We start from the raw sequence: 22,709 nt of genomic DNA on the forward strand, positions 1-22,709 counted from the left end.
CTTACCTCAGGTATGTACCATATATGAAGAACAAGCCCATCATTAGTCCATTTAAAATAAAAATCACACCAACATAAAAGCAAGCAGGGTCTCCCAATCCTTTGAAAAGACACAGATTATTCAGCATTTAATGAATAAATGACTATGATGCAAGTGGACATAATTATCTCAGTGCTTTGTAATCAAGAACTCATGAATTTGCTGAAAGCATTTGCTTTCCATATTGCTGCTGTCTTTAATAGTAACTTTAATACTTTACCCTTATGTGAGGTTAGTATTTAGTTACACTTATACTTTATTCTTTATTATAGATACATTTATACTTTCCCCTAATGAAGTATTATTACACTGTAATGATTTGCTGAGGTTTCACATTTAGTTGATGCTATTGTTCAGCATCTGGAACTGTCAGTAGAGCCACTTGATGAATTCTGAGAGAAAATCCATTGCATTGTTTTTATCTTTTGCTAGGCTCTAGGATGAGTAAGAGATGGTCCTGATCTCAAGGAGCAGCTTTAGTCTGCATTAAATGATCCAGTTATTTAACCAATTATTATGTATAACTAGAATTTTAATATATCCCATACACAAGATTGTATTATAACACATATTATGTGCTTTACAATCACCTGATCTGACATAATTCTCAGAACAAATTTATGAGATTAGTTGGTATGAGAGTACTTTTCTTATGGTTGAGAAAACAGAACACAGAAAACTTAAGTAGCTTGTCAAAGGTTATTTAGCTCTAACTGGTTGGAGCTAGGATTTGAAGGCTAGCCCTCCTGATTCCTTCTACTTCTCTGCTCACTCCTTGAAGTCTGTTCTGATTAATTCTATTGTGTAATGCACCCTTCTTCAATACTGGGCCACCTTAGGCTCTGTCATATGCTCTTTTCTTTTCTTAGTCTGCATATTCTCCTTAAGAAAATTCTTTCACTTTTATGGCTTCAATTATCATCTATATACAGATGATTCCAAGCCTATATTCAGCCCAGAATTTTCTCCTTATTCTCATACATATGTATGCAGGTAGCCACTTGTCATCTCCTCTTTGAGGTCTCTCAGGTACCTCAAACTAATACATCTACAATGACATGTAGCAATTCAAACCTGCTACTTTTCAAATGTTTCCTATCATTCAAGGGGACTCAACTATTTAAGCTAGAAACCAAGCTGGTTACATGACTCTTCAATCTTTTGCCTCTCCTATCAAACAATTACCAAGTCTTATCAATTATACTTCCAAAATACCTCTCAAATCCAGGCATTTCCCAGTTATCTTTCCTGCAATTGCTTGCTGTGAATATAATAGTCTCCTATCTGGCCTCACTGAACTCACTTTTGTCCTTTACTAATATCCTTTCCATATAACTGACAAAATATGTTTTTTAAATACAAAGCTGTTACAATTCTTCAATGCATAAAGTAAAAATCCTTAACCAGTGTATAGCCCTTCATGATCTTGCTAACACTCCCAGCATCATTTCAAACCATTTTTCTTTTCTATCTCTTTCTTCCAAGAATTCTAGTCTTCTTTCAGTTCCCCACCTAGGATAGTTGAATATGCTAGTCTATATTAAAATACTCCTCTCTTGCTCCTAATCTCAACAACCTTATTTTCTTATTTGTAACATCCACCACACTTTTAACTGCTAACATCCCTCTGTGATATAAACTCTGTGAGGTTAAAACCCCATGTTTACTTGGTTCATCTCTGTGTCCCATATACCAAACACTAACCTATTGCTTACTGGAACGTAATACCATACGTGTCCACATATAAGGTGATTATTTTCATCCCTCAGGAATTATACCTGTTCACTGATTGAGTCATTACAAAGTCTCTCACTTTATGAGGCATTTTCTCCACTCCTTTACTGTATACAAAAAAAATATAATTGCCCTGCAAATTTCCTCACGAATTCTATTTTAGATGTTATAAAGCTCATCTGAGGGAATCAGTAAAAATGTAAGAAAAATATAGACTTGTAATATTCTAAGAGTTGAATGCTATCAAAACAAGTCTGTAAAAATATATTTATAAAATATAGTATGTAGTCATGTTAAGAACCAGAAGAAATGAAAAAACAACTGTGTTAGTGTTATGTAAGTAGATACATGTGGCTTTGAACAAGAGTCTCAAGGGATAGCATCAAAAAATGCTGAAATGCAAATATCTATTATTATATATCTGATTTTTAAATATGTATACATAACTAAATTAATATATTAACTATTACAAATAGATATTTGACTGTTTAATCTAGTCCCGAAATTTATACATTGAAGCTACCAAAAATTTTATCTTTTTTGTATCTTCTCACTCTGAAATAGAAGGCTGACTTACACTCAAGATTGCCTTACATTGGGGTATGTTAATACTCAAATTAAATTCCAAATTTATACTTAAATATATAAGTACATAACCTTCTCAGAAAACTACTTTAAAGTGTAAAATACTCATTGAGCTTAATCAGTTCTAAAAAAAATTAGAGTAGTTTATAATAATTCTTAAAATGAGTCATAACATTATAAGATGTTTATGAAAATACTAATGACAGCACAGTGGCACTTCAGGAAGAAACATGCCTTCACAGCTTTGTACTTCATTAAGAGGTTCTATTCTGGTGACATTCCAGCAGGTCTTAGTTTCTAGCCCAAATAAATTCATTATTCCCATGAATGTGCGATACCAGGAGGCTATGATTACCTAAAAAAGACAAAAACAAAGAGATAATGGAGGAAATTACCCTCTTTTCATAATAACCATTATTCCAAAATACCGTATCATTTTATAATATGATGGTTGCTTTTGACATTATCAACTTTGACAAATTTAAATCATTTCACTTAGGAATCGGCCATTTTAAAATTATATATAATGCTTCTATATATCAAATATACATTTTATATATAGTAAACAACTCTATAATATATTAATAGTAACTATTTAAGTCAATTAAAAAGTATATAATTAAAATATCAATGGTGATCAGTAGAAAAATACAAAGATTTACAGAAACATTTCACATTTCATTTAGATCCTTGGATTTATTTTCTTCGTAAAATATATGAAATATGTTATTAAAAAATACTGAAATAGAATGGAATAGCTCCCATGCCCATTAAAACTTTGATCAAACAGAAGATTTAATTAACCAATTCTTTCCAATCTGCAATCCATTTTTAAAAGTTCAAAGACAAGAGAAAAAACAGATAAATTTACAAATACAATGCTCATGTCCAAGGTTTTTAAAAAATAACTTTACACATTTTAGAAAAATATGAGATAATTTTGAAAAAAGTAAAAAAATAAAGAGTTGAAAAGAGAGAGTAATAACCACTCACAGCTAACCACTTTTAGTACTTAGATGGTCATCCTGCTAGTCATCTCCCTAGGCATTTAAAATATGTAACTAGAGTTACTTGATATTACATAATGAGAATATATCATAGATGTTATTGTAATATACATCAATAAACATCATAAACATCTTTCCATGGGCAGTAAGTGTAGATTGACTATTTTATCCCTTTATTTTAAAAAACTATCATTCTGCTAAAATTTATAATTTCTATTCCTATAAATTTATCATACGTACACACAAAAAATTACCACATTAAATATACTGCTAAACCTAGAATTATACTCCGTTCTGGGATGCAGCTTGATATAGAAGGGAAAGCATGGCTTTGAAGTCAGAATTGAACTTAAATCCTGACTCTGCAAGTTATAGTGTCTATGGACTCAAGTAATCCTTCAACCTCTGAACCTCAATCACCTGATCTCTCAAATGAGTTTAATAATAACTATTTTGTAAGAGGGGGTATAACAAGAGCTTATATATATATGTGTGTGTGTGTGTGTGTGTGTGTGTGTGTGTGTGTGTGTGTGTGTGTGTGTATATATATATATATATAGTGTTGGCATACAGTAAGTATGAAATGCTTTTACCTTTTCAAAACATATTGCTAAGCTGACATTTTTAGCTTTACATGAGAAATTAATTTCTTCGTGAACAGAAAAAGTATGAACATACAATTAAACATTATAGTACTGTTTATTATATAGGGTTGACAGTAAATCTAGATCTTCTCAATTTTGTATCTATGTAATGTAAAAAAAACTGAGAACAACTCCTTGTTGCCTATCATTTATAATACTATCAAGTTTTAAAAACAATTGAACTATATTATGATAATTACTTTTTATATCAAAAAAGAATTTGAAAAATGTGCTTACTAATATTTCAATAAGTATTATACAATAAGTAAAAAGAAAACAAATAGCTAAGGCCTCAGTGACCATACCATTGAAAATTAATGAAATATAAAATTTTACTACATAATTTAAAGATCTAAAAATAACAAAAAATAATAATTATCAAACACTGGGGAAGAAAGAGGCTAGTATAATAAGCTAAATCCTCATCTTATATAAATAATGTAAATCCTGTTATATATACAGAATAAATCAACATTAACTGAATCTGACAATAGGTTTTTCTTTGATTTTTGTATTTACACTATAGTTAGAGATAACCATTAGAATAAATTAAAAACAAGAGTGCTTCTGAAGAGTAAGTGAGAATATAGAGAATGCTGGTGCATAAAACTGCTTCTTTCATCTTAGACAGGTCTATACTATACAATTGTTACTATTACAAATTACATTTTTAAAAGTATGTAGGAGGATGTGTGAAAAAAAAATTACAGAAATCAAAACCAGAACGAAATCTGGGAAACTTCTAAGTGCTTGGAAATTAAACAACATAATTCTAAATAGCCGATGGACCAAAGAAGAAACCACATGGGAAATCAGAAAATAATTTGCACTGAACAAAATGAAAATACAATATATAAATATTTAAGTAATGCAAATGTTTGCTTTGGGGAAGATGCAATAGATGTACTTTTCCCTATTATTCCCTTTATGTGCAAGTAAAATCCCTTTGAATTATATATAAAGCAAACATAAGATGACTCTGAAAAGTAGAGAGAAAAAACTTGCCTCATTTTCTCAAATTTGGAGTTAAAGAGGCTGGCGATCCAGAAATGCAAATGGGTACTGCTGTGGTTTGAATGTGTCTCCAAAATTCAGGTGTTGAAACTTAATGGCCAATGTGGTAGTATTAAGAGGTGGGGCCTGTAAGAGGTAATTAGGCCATGAGAGTTCCTTATGAATGAGATTAAGGCTCTCTTGCCCTTCTGCACATGAGAACATAGTGTCTCTCCGCTTTGGAAGATATAACATCATGGCGCCATATTAGAAGTAGTGAGCATCTCTCACCAGATAAACAAACCTGCTGGGGCCTTGATCTTGGTCTTCCCAGCATCCAAAAAGGTGAGAAATAAATTTCTGTTCTTTATAAATTACCCAGTCTCAGCTATTTGTTGTGTGCTTATTGGTTTTTTTTTCTTTTTTTAAGATATTTCTAAATATTAAGAGGGTACAAATGTTTTTGTTACATGGTTAGCTTTTGTAATGCTTGAGTCAAAGCTGTAAGTGTGCCCATCACCAGAATAGTGTTCATTAGGTAGGTTTTCCCCTCTCCCTTCATCCTCCCTCCCTGCTGCTTGATTTCCAATGAGTTTTACTTCTCTCTGTGCACCATGTGTGCTCATTGGTTAGTTACAATTTATGAGAAGGCACATGTAGTGTTTATTATTCCATTCTTGAGATACTTCACTTAGGATAATGGTCTCCGGTTCCATCCAAATTGCTGTAAAAGACATTAATTCATCCTTTTTTATAGCTGAGTAGTACTCAATGGTATACACATACCACATTTTGTTAATCCACTCATGAATTGATGGGCACTTGAGTTGATTTCCATAGCTTTGCAATTATGAATTGTGCGGTAATAAACATTTGAGTGCAGGTATCTTTTTTATAAAATGACTTCTTTTCATTTAGGTAGATACCCAGTAGTGAGATTGCTGGACTGAATGGTAGGTCTACTTTTAGTTCTTTGAGAAATCTCCATACTGCTTTCCACAGAGGTTGTACTAATAATCATTGCAGTCCCACCAACACTGTATAAGCATTCCTTTCTCTCTGCATGTATGCCATCATCTGTTTTTTGGACTTTTTAATAAAAACCATTCTAACAGGGGTAAGGTGATATTCCATTGTGGTTTTAATTTGCATTTCCCTGATGATTAGTGACGTTGAGCATTTTTTTCATGTTTGTTGGCCAGCTGACTATCTTTTGAAAAACGTCTTGTTCATGCCTTTTGTCCACTTTTTGATGGGGTTGTTTAGTTTTTTCTTGCTGATTTGAGTTCTTTGTAGATTCTGGATATTAGCCCTTGATTGGATGTATAGTGTATAAATACTTTCTCTCATTCTATAGTTTGTCTATTTGCTCTGTTGACTATGTCCTTAACTGTGTGAAGCTTTTTAATTCAATCAAGTCCCATTTATTTCTTTTTGATGTTGCTATAACTGCCATTGGGGTCTTGATGATAAATTCTTTGCCTAAGGAGATAGCTAGAAGAGTTTTTCCTAGATTTACTTCTAGAATTCTATGGTTTCATGCCTTACATTTAAGTCTTCTATCCAGCTTGAATTAATTTTTCTGAGTGATGAGAGATAGGGGTCCTGTTTCATTCTTCTGCATGTGGCTATGCAATTTTCCCAGAACCATTCAATGATTAGGGCTTCTTTTCCCCAGTGTACGTTGTTGTCTGCTTTGTCAAAGATCATTTGGCTGTAGGTAGGTGGTTTTATATCTGGGTTCTCTATTCCATTCCATTGGTCTAGGTCTCTATTTTTATACCAATAATATGCTGTTTGGGGTACTATAGCCTTGTAGTATAATTTGAAGTCTAGTAATGTGATACCTCCAGATTTGTTCTTTTTGCTTAAGATTGCTTTAGCTATCTGAGCTCTTTTCTGATTCCAAACAAAGAATAGAATTATTTTTCTAGATCTGTGAAAGCTGACATTGGCATTTTGATGGGGATTACATTGAGCCTGTAAATCACTTTGGGTAATATGAACATTTTAGCAATGTTGATTCTATTAATCCATGAGCATGATATGTTTTTCCATTTATTTGTGTCATGTGAAATTTCTTTCCTCAGTGGTTTCTAGTTCTCCTTGCAGATATTGTTCACTTCTTTGGTTAAGTATATTCCTAGATATTTTGTTTTCTTTGTAGCTATTGTGAGTGGTATTGAATCTTTCATTTGACTCTCAGCTTGGCTGTTATTGGTATGTAGAAATGCTACTGATTTGTGTACATTAATTTTGTAAGATGAAACTTTGCTGAATTTATTTATCAAATTCAGAAATCTCTCCGTGGAGTCTTTGGGGTTTTCTATATACAACATCATATTGTCAGTGAAATGCAATAATTTGACCCCCTTTTCCCTTATTTGGATACCTTTTCTTTTTTTCTTGTGCCTTACTGCTTTGTCTAGGACTTCCAGCACCATATTGAATAGAAGTTATGACAGTGGGCACCCTTGTCTTGTTCCAGTTCTTAGGGGGAATGCTTTCAACTTTTCCCCATTGAGTAGAATGTTGGCTGTGGGTTTGTCATATATGGGTTTTATAATTTTGAGATAAGTTCCTTCTATGTCTAGTTTGTTGAGGGTTTTTATCATGAAAGGGTGCTGGATTTTGTCAAATGCTTTTTCTGCTTCTATTGAGATAATCACATGGTCATTGTTTTTCCTTCCATTTATGTGGTGAACCATATTTATTGATTTACATATGTTGAACCATCCTTGCATCCCTAGTATGAAGCCCACTTGGTCATGGTGGATTATTTTTTTGATGTTGAATTCGGTTTGCTAGTATATTATTGGGTATTTTTGCATACATATTCATAAGGCATGTTTGTATGCAGTTTTTCTTTTGTTGTTATGTTTTTTCCTGGCTTTGGTATCAAAGTGATACTGGCATTGTAGAATGAGTTGGGGATGATTCCCTCCTTCTCAATGTTATGGAATAATTTCTATTGTATGGGTACCAGTTCTCCTTTGTAGGTCTGGTAGAATTGGGCTTTACATCCATCTGGTACAGGGCTTTGTGTTGGAAGACTTTTTATTACTGGTTTGATCTTGCTGCTCATTACTGGTCTGTTTAGTTGTTCTATTTCTTCCTGATTGAGAGTTGGGATGTTGTGTGTTTGCAGGAATTTGTCCATTTCCTCTACGTTTTCTAGTTTATGTATGTGGAGATTTTCATAGTATTCATGAATGATGTTTTATAATTCTGTATTATCAGTTGTAATATCTTTTTCATTTCTGATTGAGATTGAGTCCTTTCTCTTCTGTTCCTGGTTAATCTAGCAAGAGGTCTATCAATTATGTTTATCTTTTCAAAGAACCAGCTTTTTGTTTTGCTGTTTCTTTGTATTGTTTTCATTTGTTTGTTTTTGATTTTATTTAGATCTGCTCTGACTTTTGTTATTTCTATTCTCGTGACAGATTTCAGTTTGATTTGCTCACCCTTTTCTAGTTCCTTGAGATGTGATATTAGGTTGCTAATTTGTGATCTTCCTGTTTTCTGATGTGCACATTTAAGACTATGAATTTGCCCCTTAGGAATGCTTTTGATGAATCCTATACATTTTGATAGTTTATGTCCCTTTTGTTGTTCAGTTCAAGGAATCTTTTGATTTCCATCTTAATTTTATTGTTGATCCAATAATTGTGCAGCAGCAGGTTACTTAATTTCCATGAGTTTGTGTAGATTTGAGTGTTTCTCTTTGAACTGATTTCTAGTTTCATTCCACTGTGGGCTGAGAAGATGCAAGGTATGATTTTGATTTTTTTTAATTTGCTGAGACAAGTTTTGTGACCTAAGATGTGATCAGTCTTGGAGAATGTCCCATGTGCCAATGAGAAGAATGTATATTCACGGGTTTGGGGGTAGAATTTTATGTAAATGTCTGTTAAGTCTACTTATTTTAGGTCCTATTTAATTCCAGTGTTCACTTATTTTATGCTTTGATGATTTGTCCACTCTGACCCAGAGTGAAGGCAGTGCTGAGAAGGAAATGTATAGCACTAAAATGAATACATTAGAAAAAAGGAATAAAATGAATAATTCAAGCTCACAGCTAGGAACCTAAAAACAAAAAAGAGCAAAATACACTGAAAACAAGCAGAAGGAAGGAAATAATAAAGACTCGATATCAGTGAAATTGAAAACAAAAATAATAGAGATGCCAATGAGGGAAAAGAAGAGCTGGGTCTTGAAAAGATCAATAAAATTAACAAATCTCTAGCAAGACTAACAAAAGAAAAAAGGGGAAGACACAAACTACCTCTATCAGGAATGTAACAGAGGCTACCACTACAGACTCTGCATACATCAAACGGATAGTAAGAGAATCTTGTAAACAACTCTACACATTTAAATTTGTCAATTTAGATGAAATATACAAATTACTTGAAAAACACAATCACCACTTGCCCAATATAAAATATATCATTTGAACTATAATTATTAAGGAACCTGAACTCAAATGCAGAAATTCTCCAGGGAAAAAAGTCCCAAATGTTTCCACTGGAGATTTCTACCAAACGTTTAAAAAAGAATTAACATCAATTTTATACAATCTCTTCCAGAAAAGAGAAGTCGAGGAAACATTTCCCAATTCTCTACCTCAAGCTGGTACTACCCTGATACTAAAAACAACAAAGTACCAGAAGTACCAAAAAAAAGGTAAATACAGACTAATGTCCCTTTTGAATATAGACACAAAAATCCCAAATAAAATAATAGCAAGTGGATTTCAAAATTATGTAAAAATAATTATATGCCATGACCAGGTAGAGTTTTATTCCATAGATGCAAGGCTGTTTCAATATTCAAATATCAATCAGTGCAATCTATCATATTAATAGGCTAAAGAAGAAAACTCATGTGATCAATATCAATTATTGCAGAAAAAGCATTTGAAAAAATTCAATTCTCATTCATAAGAACTCTCAGGAAAAAGGAGAAATTACAAATTTATAAAAACCATGTACAAAAAACTTATAGCTAACTTTATACTTAATGGTTAAAGACTGAATTCTTTCCCCTTAAGACCAAGAATAAGGGATGGAGGTTCACATTCACTTTTATTAAACATAGTGCTAAAAGTTCTAGATAATACAACAAGGCAAAGAAGAGAAATAAAAGGCATACAGATTTAAAAAAAAAGAATGTAAAACTTCCCCTATTTGCATGCAACATGACTATGTAGAAAATTGTAATAAATCTAAAAAAAAATAAAATGAAGACAATAAAACAACAAAACTCATAAGACTAATAAGTGAGTTCAACAAAATTGAATGATAAAACATAAACATACAAAAAAGTGTATTTCTATGTACTAGTAATGAGTACCAAAATTAAAAATACAGTTCCATTTACCATCACTTGAAAAACATGAAATACTTGAGTGTATATCTAACAAAATATGTACAAGACTTGGACGCTGAAAGCTATGCAATGCTTATGAAAGAAAAATCAAAGGATATGTAAATAAATGGAGAGACATACCACACTGACCAACAGAAAGATTTAATATAGTAAAGATATCAATTCTCCTGAAATTGATTTACAAATTTAAAGCAATTCTTATCAATGTCCCAATATGATATTTTATAAATATAGAAAAGATTATTTTGAAACTAAGCCAATTTTGAAAAAGAGTAAATTGGGATGAATCAAGCTACTAGATTCCAAGATTTATTACATAGATGCATTAATCAAGACTATATGGTATCAGAAGAGGGACAGACTTATAAATCAATGGAATGGAACAGAGAACTCAGAAATAGGCCCACACAAATATGTCTGATATTTGACAAAGGTGCAAAAGCAATTCAATGAAAGGAAGATACATCTTCTATAAATGATACTGGAGTAATGAACATCCAAAGGGAAACAAACAGACAAAATGAACCCTGACCTAAGTTTAACTCAAACCGGATCCGAGTTAAATGTAGAAAACAGAACTCTAAAACTTTCAGGAAAAGTACAGGAGAAAATCTTTAGCATCTAGGGCCACACAAAGAATTCTTAGACTTGACACCAAAGGCACAATCTATAGGGAAAAATTGATAAATTGGACTTCATAAAAATTTTAAAAGTTTGCTATCCAAAAGACCCTGTTTTAAGAAGGTGAAAAGGCAAACTACAAACTGGGAAGATATTGCAAACCACATATCTGAAAAAGAATTAGCATCTAGAATATATGAAGAACACCTTAAGATTTAACATTAAAAAAATAAACAATTCAAATAGAAAATGAACAAAAGACATAAAGACACATTTCACTGAAGAAGGTACAGATGGTAAATAAGTACAAGAAAATATGTTCAGCATCATCAGCTAGTAAAGAAATGCAAATTAAAATCACAATGATATATCACTACATACCTATAAGAATGAGTAAAATTAAAAATAGTGACAATACCAAATGCAGGTAAGAATGTAGAGAAATATACAGCTGTGTTTAAGTTATAACTATTAACTACCTAGTATGTACCATGACAAAATTAGCATAGTTTCATTCATTCAATGAATATTATATTGAATCTACTCTATAGTCCAGGCACTAGGCACCTGGCATACAGCCAAGGGATACAGATGGGCACAGAAATACAGTAGCAAACAAGGTCATTAGCTAAGAATGAAAAAAGGAGAGGGAGTTTGGGAAAACTGAAGAAAAAGGATATGAAATCACCATCAAGGATAGGCGTTAGCAAAAGTAAGGCCCAGATGTTTTCACTGGAGATTTCTACCAAAGGTTTAAAAAAGAATTAACATCAATTATACAAATCAAGACATATAGCCTAATTTTGTATCAGTAACTTTAGGGGGACAGTGCTTGTTACCTTTTCCCCAGCAGTTTAAGGATGTGGGAGATAAGAGAGTTTAAGGCTCATAGGGGAGGTAAAGGAGAAGGATGTGGGTGGGTTTCACACCTTTCCCTAAGTGGCTTCTGTTGTTCTCCCAGGCTTTACCAGGAAAGATGCTTTTTCAGTACTATTGCTAATCTTATTTTGTCAGCATCCTGTGAGATCTGTGAAAAAAGTCATTCCCTCACTAATCCATACTAGGCATTTACCAACTGGTGAATAATTTGAGCTGAATTCCTTACCTTGTTGTCTAGTGGCATCTGATCCACATAATCAAATGCTCTGTCGCTGTTCACCTTGCAGGTGCTTTCTTTCCTTTAATTTTGTGTTAGTTGATTTCTCTGTGACCTCAGCTCCCTGACAGCTTCAGGAAAATTGTAAATTTGCAGATTGTCTCGCTTTTCTTGTTGCCGCTGTTTTTGGAAGGCTGAGAGCAATGCTGTCTTTGGCTTCCTACATGCAAGGGAAAGCTGACCCAACATGATTAAATCCAACTCTTCACCTTCTCAGTGTTTACACTTGGGAAGCTGATTATTGCTGAAGAACAACCCTGCTGGCCAGTCTTGTTCTTAATTCAAGACCATCAGCCTCAAATTAAGGCCTTGGTGCTGCCCAGGAAATCCACCTTATATCCATAATATATTCATTTTCCTAGTTCATAAGTCAGCAAACTTTTACTACCAGGAGCCACTCTTTAGGCTTTGTAAGACAGTCTCTGTCTCATATTCTTCATCTGTGTTTGTACTTATTTCTAGGTTTGTATACGCATGTTTTGTTTATGTTATCAATTAATTCCTGAGTTTGGTATTTATCATTCTCGATGTTCTCTAAGCTTCTTGGATCTGCGGTTTGGTATCTGTCATTAATTTTAGAAAATTCTCAGTCACTTATAAATATTTCTTCTTTAAATATTTCTTCTTCCCCATCCTTCTTCCTTCTCCTACTAGAATTCTAATTATACATGTTATTATAGAATGTTTTATCTCACAGCTCTTAGATGCTGTTTTGTTTTTTCCTCCACTCTTTTTTCTCTTTGCATTTCAGTTTGTTTATTTCTATTGACCTATCTTCAATTCAAGCTGTTTCTTCCGCTGTGTTCTAAGCACTTTCATTTGTTACTGAGTTTATTTCTAGCATTTCCCTTTTATTCTTTCATATTATAGTGTCCCTCTCTCTGCTAAAATTATCTGTCTGATCTTGCATATCATCTATCTTTTCAATTTGAGCCTTTAAAATATTAATTGTAGTTATTTTATATTCTGTTTTTTCCCGTATCTGTGTTATTTGAGTCAGGTTGATGATCACTTTGTCTCTTCAGACTGTGCTTTTTCTTGCCTTTAGTATGTCTCATAACTTTTTGTTGAAAGCTAGACATATTGTATAGGACAGTAGAAACAGAAGTCAATATCTTTAAGCTTGAAAATACTGCTTTCCTTTCCTATTGCTAGGTCTTCATTGTGGGGGTTTGTGTTGATCTACTCAGGGGTTGGGCTGGGTTTAAAGTTTTTGGTTGCTATGATTATCAGAGCTGGAGTTTGTTGTTGCTGTGGACACTGGGAATTTCAAATTCCTTTAGTGGCACCTTGTTTTGAGGTTGGTTTGGGGTTTTCTCTTTGTGCTGCTTCTCAAAAGAAACTGTCCCTCCAAACTCTCCTAGTCATATTCCACTGTCATTTTTACTCATGGCTTATTAATGTGGTGAGAAGATGAAAGGTTTTCTGACATTCAGAATTATGCCTCAGTCTTAGGCAGGTACTGTGAACTTGGATCTTGGGGATGAAGGCTTCACAAGTGTTCCTGCTCCTCCTCCAGGAATACATCTTTTTTAAAAATATATATATATATATTATTTTTCTGCCTGTTCTCTTTCACGAGCTTCACTGGGCATCCACCAACGTCCTCAAACAATGATTTTGACATCCTTCTCCCTGCAGATCATAGCCGTTTTTACTTAGGAGAGACAGGAAGCATGGGTGTGAATGGAGTATGAGCAGTGGCTGCTGTTCCCCTTCCTTAGCCGGCACCACAGGGGAAGCTTTCTCCGGATTTTCTCCAATCTTCCCCAAGAGAGCCTGCTGACCTCCAGGGCCTTCACATCTCACCATAGCCCACACTGAGCCATTAGCAGTTTATTAAAAATTTCTAGTTTAATCTTTCTATTGGTTCCTATGGCATTCAATAGCATCTATCTCAGTCAAGCAAATGCTCAGTTCCTATTTTTCTCTGCAGGAGTCTGTCCGTTTCCAAATTTAGGGTTGGTTGTTTGTCCTCTGACCTCAGTTTTCTAATGAGTTCAAGAAAAGGTGTTAACTTGCAGTTTGTCCAGCTTTTTGTTTTGTTGTAGGAATGGGAGTGTCATCCTTCCAGTTCTCTTCATCTCCAAACTGAAACCTGAAGCCTCCAGAAGCTTAATATATAAAGAATTAAGAGTTCCTTGTATGTTAGGGTTTATAAAGCCCTTTTATGCTGATATATGTATTACAAATATTTTCTCCCAGTTTGTCAGTTGTCTTCTGATTTTGTTTATGGATTTTTCATTGTGCCCTGCTTTGCCTTCCCCACAGAAACCTCAATAAAGGCTTTGGCTTAGGCTTTCCCCTCACTGCTGCTCCTACCTGACCACCTGGAATTTCCCCTGTGGCCCTGGATGATGTGGCCTGTCCCCTTCTCCAGGGAAATGTCAGTCATAAATTCTCCTCTCAGTGGCATTGACATCTCCATGTCATCACTCAGTCAATTGCATAAATTAAGATCTGTGCACAGAATAATTCTATGATTCTATTCAAATAAAATTTTAGAAAATGCAAACTAAAGTGACAGAAAGCATATTGGTGGTTCCCTAGGTATGGGATGTGGGCAGAGAGTGGCAGGAAAGAGGCATTACCAAAGAACTCAGGGAAACTCCTGGGTAATGGATTGTTGTCTTGACTATAGTGATAATTTCATGTGTGCTAAAATTTATTTTTTTTTTCTTTTTTTTTTTTTTTTTATTTCAGCTCATCATGGGGGTACATAGGTTTAGGTCATATACATTGTCCATGTCCCGCCCATCCCCCCAAGTCAGAGTCCCAAGCGCATCCGTTCTCATTCTCCAGACAGTGTGCCTGGCACTCATCATGTATTAAAATGTATACTTTATCTATGACCATCCATGGTATGTCAGTTATGCCTCAATAAAGCTGTTTTAAAATTTTTAAGGTACTTTTATAGGAAGCAAAAAGTAAACCTGCTTTTATTTACAGACTGTGTAATCATATACATGTAAAAATAGGAAGGATTCTACAAGAAAGCTACTAAAACAACTAAGTGACTTCATCAAGATGCAGGTACAAAGTCAATATTTAAAATCAACTATACTTTCATAGAAAAGCAACAAAAAATGGAAAAATAAAAATTGTTAAATACATTATAATAAAAAACATTGTTGAGACAAATTAAAAATAATCAACAAAATGAAAATCTATACCATGATCATGGATTGGAATATTCCACATTGTTAAGATGTCAATTCTTCTCATATACATGGATAAATCTAACATAATCCCAGTCAAAATGCCAGCTAGTTTTTTTTTTTTGAAGAAACTAACAAGCTGCCTCTAACATTTATATAGAAATGTAATTTTGAAAAGGAAAAAGAAAGTTGGAAAACTACCTTCTTTCAAGATTTACTACAAACCTAGAGTAATCAAGACACTGTGGTACTGGCAAGTAGACATATAGATCAGCAGAATAATAAGAGTCTAGAAACGAATACGCACATAATACAATCAATTTTCAACAAATGTGCCAAGATAACTCAATGCAGAAAAATTATTACCACAAAGGAGCACATAGAAACTTTTTGGCATCATGGAAATGTTTTGAACTCCACTGCAGTGAAGGTTACACAGTTTCATACATTTGTCAAAACTCAAACGTGTACTCGAAATGTGTACATTTTATTACATATAAGTTGTACCTCAACAAGCTGATTACAGAGAAAGAAGCCAGAGTGAGAAAAGATATATTGAGGGTCCCGGATCCAGGATGGTGAGACAGAAAAGCTACTTGGCCCTGCAATGGTCTCCTCTCAATGCCATAGTTTGTGAGAAGGCAGAAACTTCCAGTGATGAAAGACCAAGGAGATCACTCAGAATACCAAAGATTTTTGTGGCTGTGAACCTGTCTACCTGTGATCTGTCACATCTTCAGAGAAGAGACTTCTTTTTCACTAAAAGAAACCAGGATTTTATGAGGAACTAAAATTCAAAATCTAGAGTTGAGTCATTATTTATATTCAGAACTAACTGGATGCTAATAAAAAATGCTAGGTATCCTTTTGGGCTTTTTTTCTCTTTTGTTATAAAAGTTCTATCTCTGATATTAATGTCAACTTTAAGCTTTCTAGGGCAAATGTATAAGTTTATTTTATAATAGGAAGCCAAAGATCCTTATGATGAGAGACATAATCTGCCTGAGCTGGTCTGAAGTGCAGATTCTACTCTGCATTGTAGAAAGGGACTTTTTCATGGCACCATGGAAAAATTTCTGTGTTTTTCAGAGATATCATAAAGGTGTGAAGAGTTTCCATGGACTATGTGTCAAAGAATTAGAGCTCCTGTCCAGATGGTTCATTTTCCCCATAGTGATTGCTTTTAGATGTGGACGTACCAGTCAGAAGAGAGTCTCTTGAAGGTTTTATTCTACATACAACCACATTGTCACTGTGCTATCAATGATGTGAGCATGGGCAATGACATCCAGCCAGGAAAGGAGAATCTGGAAACCATGTGCAACTTGCAGGGCAGAGGTGCCCTTGGCTTTCAGGCCAGGAAAGTTCTCAGATCAGTGAATTGTGGTTGAAGGCAACATTGTTCTCAGGGCAACTGCACAAGCCAGTCAAACAAGATGTGGTCAGTGCCTTCTTGACTATCACCAGCAGTTTATCACTGATTTGTTCATCCTGAGGTGCTTGCCCTGTGGTCAGCCAGTGGTTGGAGCAGGAAGATTCTGCTCAGTACTGGGGAGAGGTATACTAAGAAGAAGAAGGAAAAAAAAAAACGTTTCTAACTTCAGGGAGCCTCTGACTAATACTGAAGGCCAAATTACATGCAAGTATACATACACATTAAAACTTGTGTACTTAAAGGAAGGGGTGGGCCAGCAATTATGTCAATAAAAAGATATTACATTTACTTGGGCACACAGAACTTGTTATCAGTGCAGAAAAGCAGAAGAGAGGAATGTAATTTTCTTTTCTAGAAATGAGAATACTAGCAGAATGAATGGTAGATGTATGCAATCAGAAAGTCTAAGGGAAAGGTATTTCTACATCCCACTTTGGGTTAAAAAAAAAAGCTGAGAATAACACCTACTCTTATTTTGAGATGGAGTTTTAGCAAGATCTGGGAAAAATCTCAATTAATAGAGCAGGATAGCAGTGGCATACTAATAGAGAACTGTCCAGACAAAAATTTTTCAGCAGAGGTATATTATGTTTTGATTTATAAGCAGCGAATTTTTTTAAAGCAGTGTTTTTCAACATTTTGTGCTGGAGCTACTGGACATCCAAATGGAAAAAAAATATTAACCTTGACCTAAACATCACACTTCATACAAAACAACTCAGAATAGATCATTGGATTTAAGTGTAAAATGTAAAAGAAGACAACTTTTAGAGGGAAATGCAGAAAATCCTTGGGACCTATGACTTGGTGAACAGTTCTTAAGCCTGACACTGAAAGCATGACACATAAAAAAATAAAGATGTATTAGACTTCATCAAGTTTAAAAATATTTGCTCTATGTAAGACCCTGTTGAGAAGATGAAAAGAAATGATACACTGGAATACAATATTGGCAAACTACATATCTGACAGAAAAAAAATCAACAGTAAAAGGCCAATATAACTAGAAAATGAGCAAAAGATAAAAGATATTCCATTGAATAATATGAATGGCAAATTAGTATATGAAAATATGTTCAACATGTCTAGCCATTAGAGAAATGCAAATTAAGACCAATTAGAATAGCTAAAAAAGGTGACAATACCAAATGCTGGTGAGAATGTAGAAAACCTGGATCTCTTGTACATTGTTTCTGGGAATGGAAAATGGTATGGCCACTCCAGAAAATAGTTTGACAGTTTATTAAAAATTTAAACATGCTTACCATGCAGATCAGCAATTGCACTCCTGGATATTTGTCACAGAGAAACGAAAACTTAGATCCACACAAAAAACTATACAGGAACATTCATAGCAGCTTTATTTGTAATAGCCAAAAACTGAAAAAAACTCCCGTGTCCCTCAGCAGGTGAATGTTTAAATCCCATGGAATACAACTCAGCAGTAAAAAAGGAATGGACTACTGATCACACAGCAATTCAGCTGGATCTCAAGGGCATTATTTGAATGAACAAAAGCCACTCCCAAAATGTCACACATGGTATGATTCCATGTATATACAATGTCTTGAAATGACAGCTAGATAACAGAATCTACACATGATAAAATGGCATAGAGCTATGCATACACATTGTGCCAATGCCAGTTTCCTGATATTGATACTATGCCATAGCTGCATAAGATGTAACCACATGGGGAAGAAGGGTGAAGGGCACACAAGGACCTCTGTGTACTGTTTGTGCAACTTCCTGAAAATATGTAATTATCTCAAAATAAAAAGTTGAAAAACAAAAACAAAAAAAGAAATGTTCAGCATATATTATTTAGGATTACTACACAAAATATATTAATTATGCCAACAAATCAATAAGAAGACTGCCACCAAATAGGTGATAAAGATTTATACAGGTTATTGATAGAACAAACCCAAATGCCTATTAAACATGAAAAACATGTTTAACCCTACAAGTAATACATATAAATTAAAACAAAAACCATATCACAGCCATCATAGGAGTAAAAATCATAAGGTTTGATAATTCAAAATCTAATAAGGATATGAGAAAAATTCTCCTGGATAGCAGTGTGAATGCTTCAGAGAGCAATTTAACAATATCTCATAAAGCTGACAAAGCACACTCTACAACACAGCACTTTCACTTCTAGTTATGTATCAGAGAAAATCTTGCATATACACAGTAGAAAACACATATAAGAATGCACATTTTAGAATTGCTTATAATAAAAAAATTAGAAATAATTTAATATCCACAAATAGGAAAACAAATAAATTCTAGAATTCATAAAATGGTTAAAATTAAATAAATATATTTATATACACAGAGCTGAAAAATACAATATTGATGAAAAAGCTGTAGAGTGACACATTCAGTATGAGATCATTTATGTGGACTTAAAACACATAAAACAATCCTTGAAAACAGGGATTGGATGGATACACACATCAAGTTTACGATAAGGATACTTGTGGGAAGAGAAAAGGAGCAAATTGAACCAGAAACAAAACAAAGGTGACTTTAATTGTATTTATAGTATTTAGTTATTTTACAATGTCTGATGCAAAAATGACAAAAGATTAGCATTTCTTTATTCTAGATGGTTGGTCACACAATTGAATATTATTCTCTATGTTTCTGTAATTTTAAACATTTCAAAAAGAAAAGAATATTTTTAAAATCTATAAAAATATGAATAAAGGACTAAAAAGCACTAATTTTTAATTAATATATAAACTAAGCTTACTAGTATTTTTGCTTTTTAAATTTCTAGAGTTTATAGACTACTATAAAAAAACTATACTTTTTTTAGGTTAAGTATTGGAAGATATTCATAGATTTGTGGCTATGTGACTAAATAAATCTTACTTATGAAAACTCCAAGATCACTATTCTGCTCATCACTGTCACTGTCCCATCATGTGATCATCATACCCACTGCAAGGTCTCCAAAGCCAACAGCCCACACCCATTAGAGACTCTTTTGGCTCCCATGACTCTCAGGATCCCATGTGGCCTTGTCTACTACCCTGGTCATCATTTCCATACTAAGGTTTATTCTTTGAGTTCATGTAAGCACAGTTTCTGGGGTCTTTAAATCTTAAGAGGGAACTTTTGATATTTTGCTCAACTATAAGGATGCATACAATCAATCAATGTGAAAGGTCCTCTCCTTTTATATTAATATCATTATGCTTACTATTTTTATCTGAAAAAAAGGATCACTCTACAAATATTAATTGTCTCAAATTACCACTCACCTCTGGATAAAGATGGAAGCGTTTCACTGTATTGATTACAAGGGGATATTCAGTAAGCCTGTCATTCATAATCATCCACAGTCCTTCCAAAAATGAAGGTGCTTCAATAATGGTCTTAAAGTAGGAATAATAAAGTCCCTTTAGAAAAAGACACATATTATTGATATAAGTAAAACTTTATAAAAATAATATGACCTTTTCCTTCTTTTAAGACAGTTTTTTCTAAAAGAAGGAAAAGGTCGTAATAAAACTTCTTTATTACTCCTGGCTATCACATTCTTGAACTCAAAAATCACGTATTTTTAGGTTATCACTGTATTCTTTCAACTTTTCTATAGGTTTGAAAATTGTCAAACTAAAGAGGTGGAAGGATGGTCAAATGTTTTAAGGAGATTTTCTAATAGTGCCTTAAAATATGTATGCAGCATACTTTAATATTACCAAGTCTGGTTTTACCCTCACATTATGAGATGCTTGGAGGCTGGCATCTGATGATTTCTATCATAAATGGATGCTTTCATGCCCCTATACAACTTTGCATATATAAAATTATTTTTTCCCAAGCTTTTAGGAAATAACAAATAATTACCATTAGCATCATGGGCATGGAACTCCATGCTTCCAGCTTACTTGACAGCTGTATCTAATGGCTTGGCACAAAGTGAAAGCTAAATGTCAATTGACTATTTTGTTCACAAATGCTGGGTACTGAAAAGGGAATTCTTTTAGTGTACTGCTCCAGTATATGAAATAATGGATAGTAAAAGTGCTGCTGAGTTAAAAATTCATGGTTTAACAACAGCATCTTGTGTCTTATTTCCCTCATCAATTTCTTGTTTTCCTTCCTAAAACCTAAAAGCAAATAAAGGGCCACATTGTTTATAATATAGTCTCCCCCAAAAACATTAATCTTTAACTCTATAGTCATTCCTGCCCCATCCAACTACTTTACTTTTGGTACATTAAGCAATATTACTAACTACTAAATTAAAGATCTGTTTTAGCTGATGTCTGATGTCTGTTCCTCATAGTTTTGATTGGTAAAATATGACTTCATAAAGGATTTTCCTTTCTGTTTAGGAGGATAACAAGGCAATAAAACAATTAAAGGATATATAATATGTAAAAGTCTATATTCAGAGAAATATTAAATATATAAATATGTTTTATTATCAGCTATTTCTTTGTGCCAGGTACTATGCTATGTGCTCCCGTTCATGGTCTTCCTGCATTTTCACTAAAACTCTATAAGGCTGGCATTATTTCTATTTAACAGATGAGATTACTGAGAATCAGAGAGGCTGACTAGCCCTCATACAATGAAGCATAGAACCGTGATCAAAATCCAGTGTTCTGTCACCAAAGCCCAGACTCTGCCACAGCTACACTCTTTATTTAATAATATTTTATATCTTCTTTGGAAATAATACCTTTAAAGTATTCAAATGCCATACAAATGTTACCATATCCAATTCTTCAAAGGTTTACAGGAGCTATCGGGATGAAAATCAAAAAGCAGTGGCTGTGGTGTCTACAATAGGCACGTTCATAGATAAAAAGCAGAGAGGGGGATCAGGGTTTAGTGTATACAGAGTTTCCGTCTGGGATAGCAAAAAGTTCTGGAGATGGACAGTGGTAATGGCTGCACAACAATGTGAATGTACTTTAATGCCATTGAATTGTACACTTAAAAATGGTTAAAATGATAAATTTTATAAAACTTATGTTTCAATTTTTTAATTTAAATTTTACCACAATTTAAATTAAAAAGCAGTGGCTACAGAGTAAGGAAAGCCAGTTTTAATGCTTCACTCAGCCCCCAACCAGCTGTGAGTTGATCTGGAGGACTGTTGTGGACTCTTCTAAATGTAAAATTCTACAATTCTGGCATTCATTACCCCATTTAATACTCCCGGTAATTATGTGAGACATGTATGGCAGAGAATATTATCTCCGTTTTATAGATTAGATATCAAAAACCAGGAAAATTACTAAGAAATTATATCAAAAGTTATCTCTTAAAAGAGATTATCTTGAAATCAAAAGAGAGCTAAAACAAAAAATTAAAAGAGCCAGGTAAAACATGGGCTCTCCCGAACCTAGCCAAAGAGATAACAATTTCCGATAATATGTGATACCCCTGTATCACTTCTTCAGCGCTGTCTTTGTTCTCCTTCTTCATCCACTATTATAATTGATCTTTATTATTTTAAAAAGAAGTCTGCATTAGGAAAGGGGGAGAGATAACGAGATAAGTGAAAGAAAAAGAATCTCAAAACACTTTTCATATTACATTATATTAATAGCTTAAGAAACAGTGCAGTTCACCAAAAGGTCATTTTTGTTCCCAATAAACTTCTACCTTATAGTCTTACTATTTTTAAACCACAAAATGAATTCATTAGAAGAAAGAACCTAACCATTTCAGTGCGAAAAGTCATCTCCCGTTCCAAAGATGAGAGGTGAGAAAAATGGCGGTCATTTTCAAAAAGTGTTATTAAATGTATCCTAGGGAAAAAAATGAAGTATCGTATTATAAGAACAGGATTCAAAACCAGTATTAAGTTATAGATAAGCAAAGTAAGAAAGCCATAAAAAGAAAAAAATAAATTTTTATAATAAATATTGAGACAATTTTATAATTTGCTTACTAACTGCTATGTTTTTT

At 33.5% G+C, this 22,709-nt stretch overlaps 1 protein-coding gene across 1 annotated transcript in view; it reads right to left on the reverse strand.

The window, feature by feature from the left end:
* Positions 1–22,709, reverse strand: part of DPY19L2 (dpy-19 like 2) — a 110,473-nt gene that overhangs the window by 82,356 nt on the left and 5,408 nt on the right. The window contains exons 3-6 of the mRNA XM_045564415.1: positions 22,462–22,549; positions 20,042–20,179; positions 2,593–2,713; positions 6–99 (exon numbers count right to left, since the gene is read on the reverse strand). Coding sequence (XP_045420371.1) covers positions 6–99; positions 2,593–2,713; positions 20,042–20,179; positions 22,462–22,549 — 441 coding nt within the window. The remainder of the gene's footprint in view (positions 1–5; positions 100–2,592; positions 2,714–20,041; positions 20,180–22,461; positions 22,550–22,709) is intronic.

Source organism: Lemur catta, chromosome 11 (genome assembly GCF_020740605.2).
Source record: "Lemur catta isolate mLemCat1 chromosome 11, mLemCat1.pri, whole genome shotgun sequence".
NCBI lineage: Eukaryota > Metazoa > Chordata > Mammalia > Primates > Lemuridae > Lemur > Lemur catta.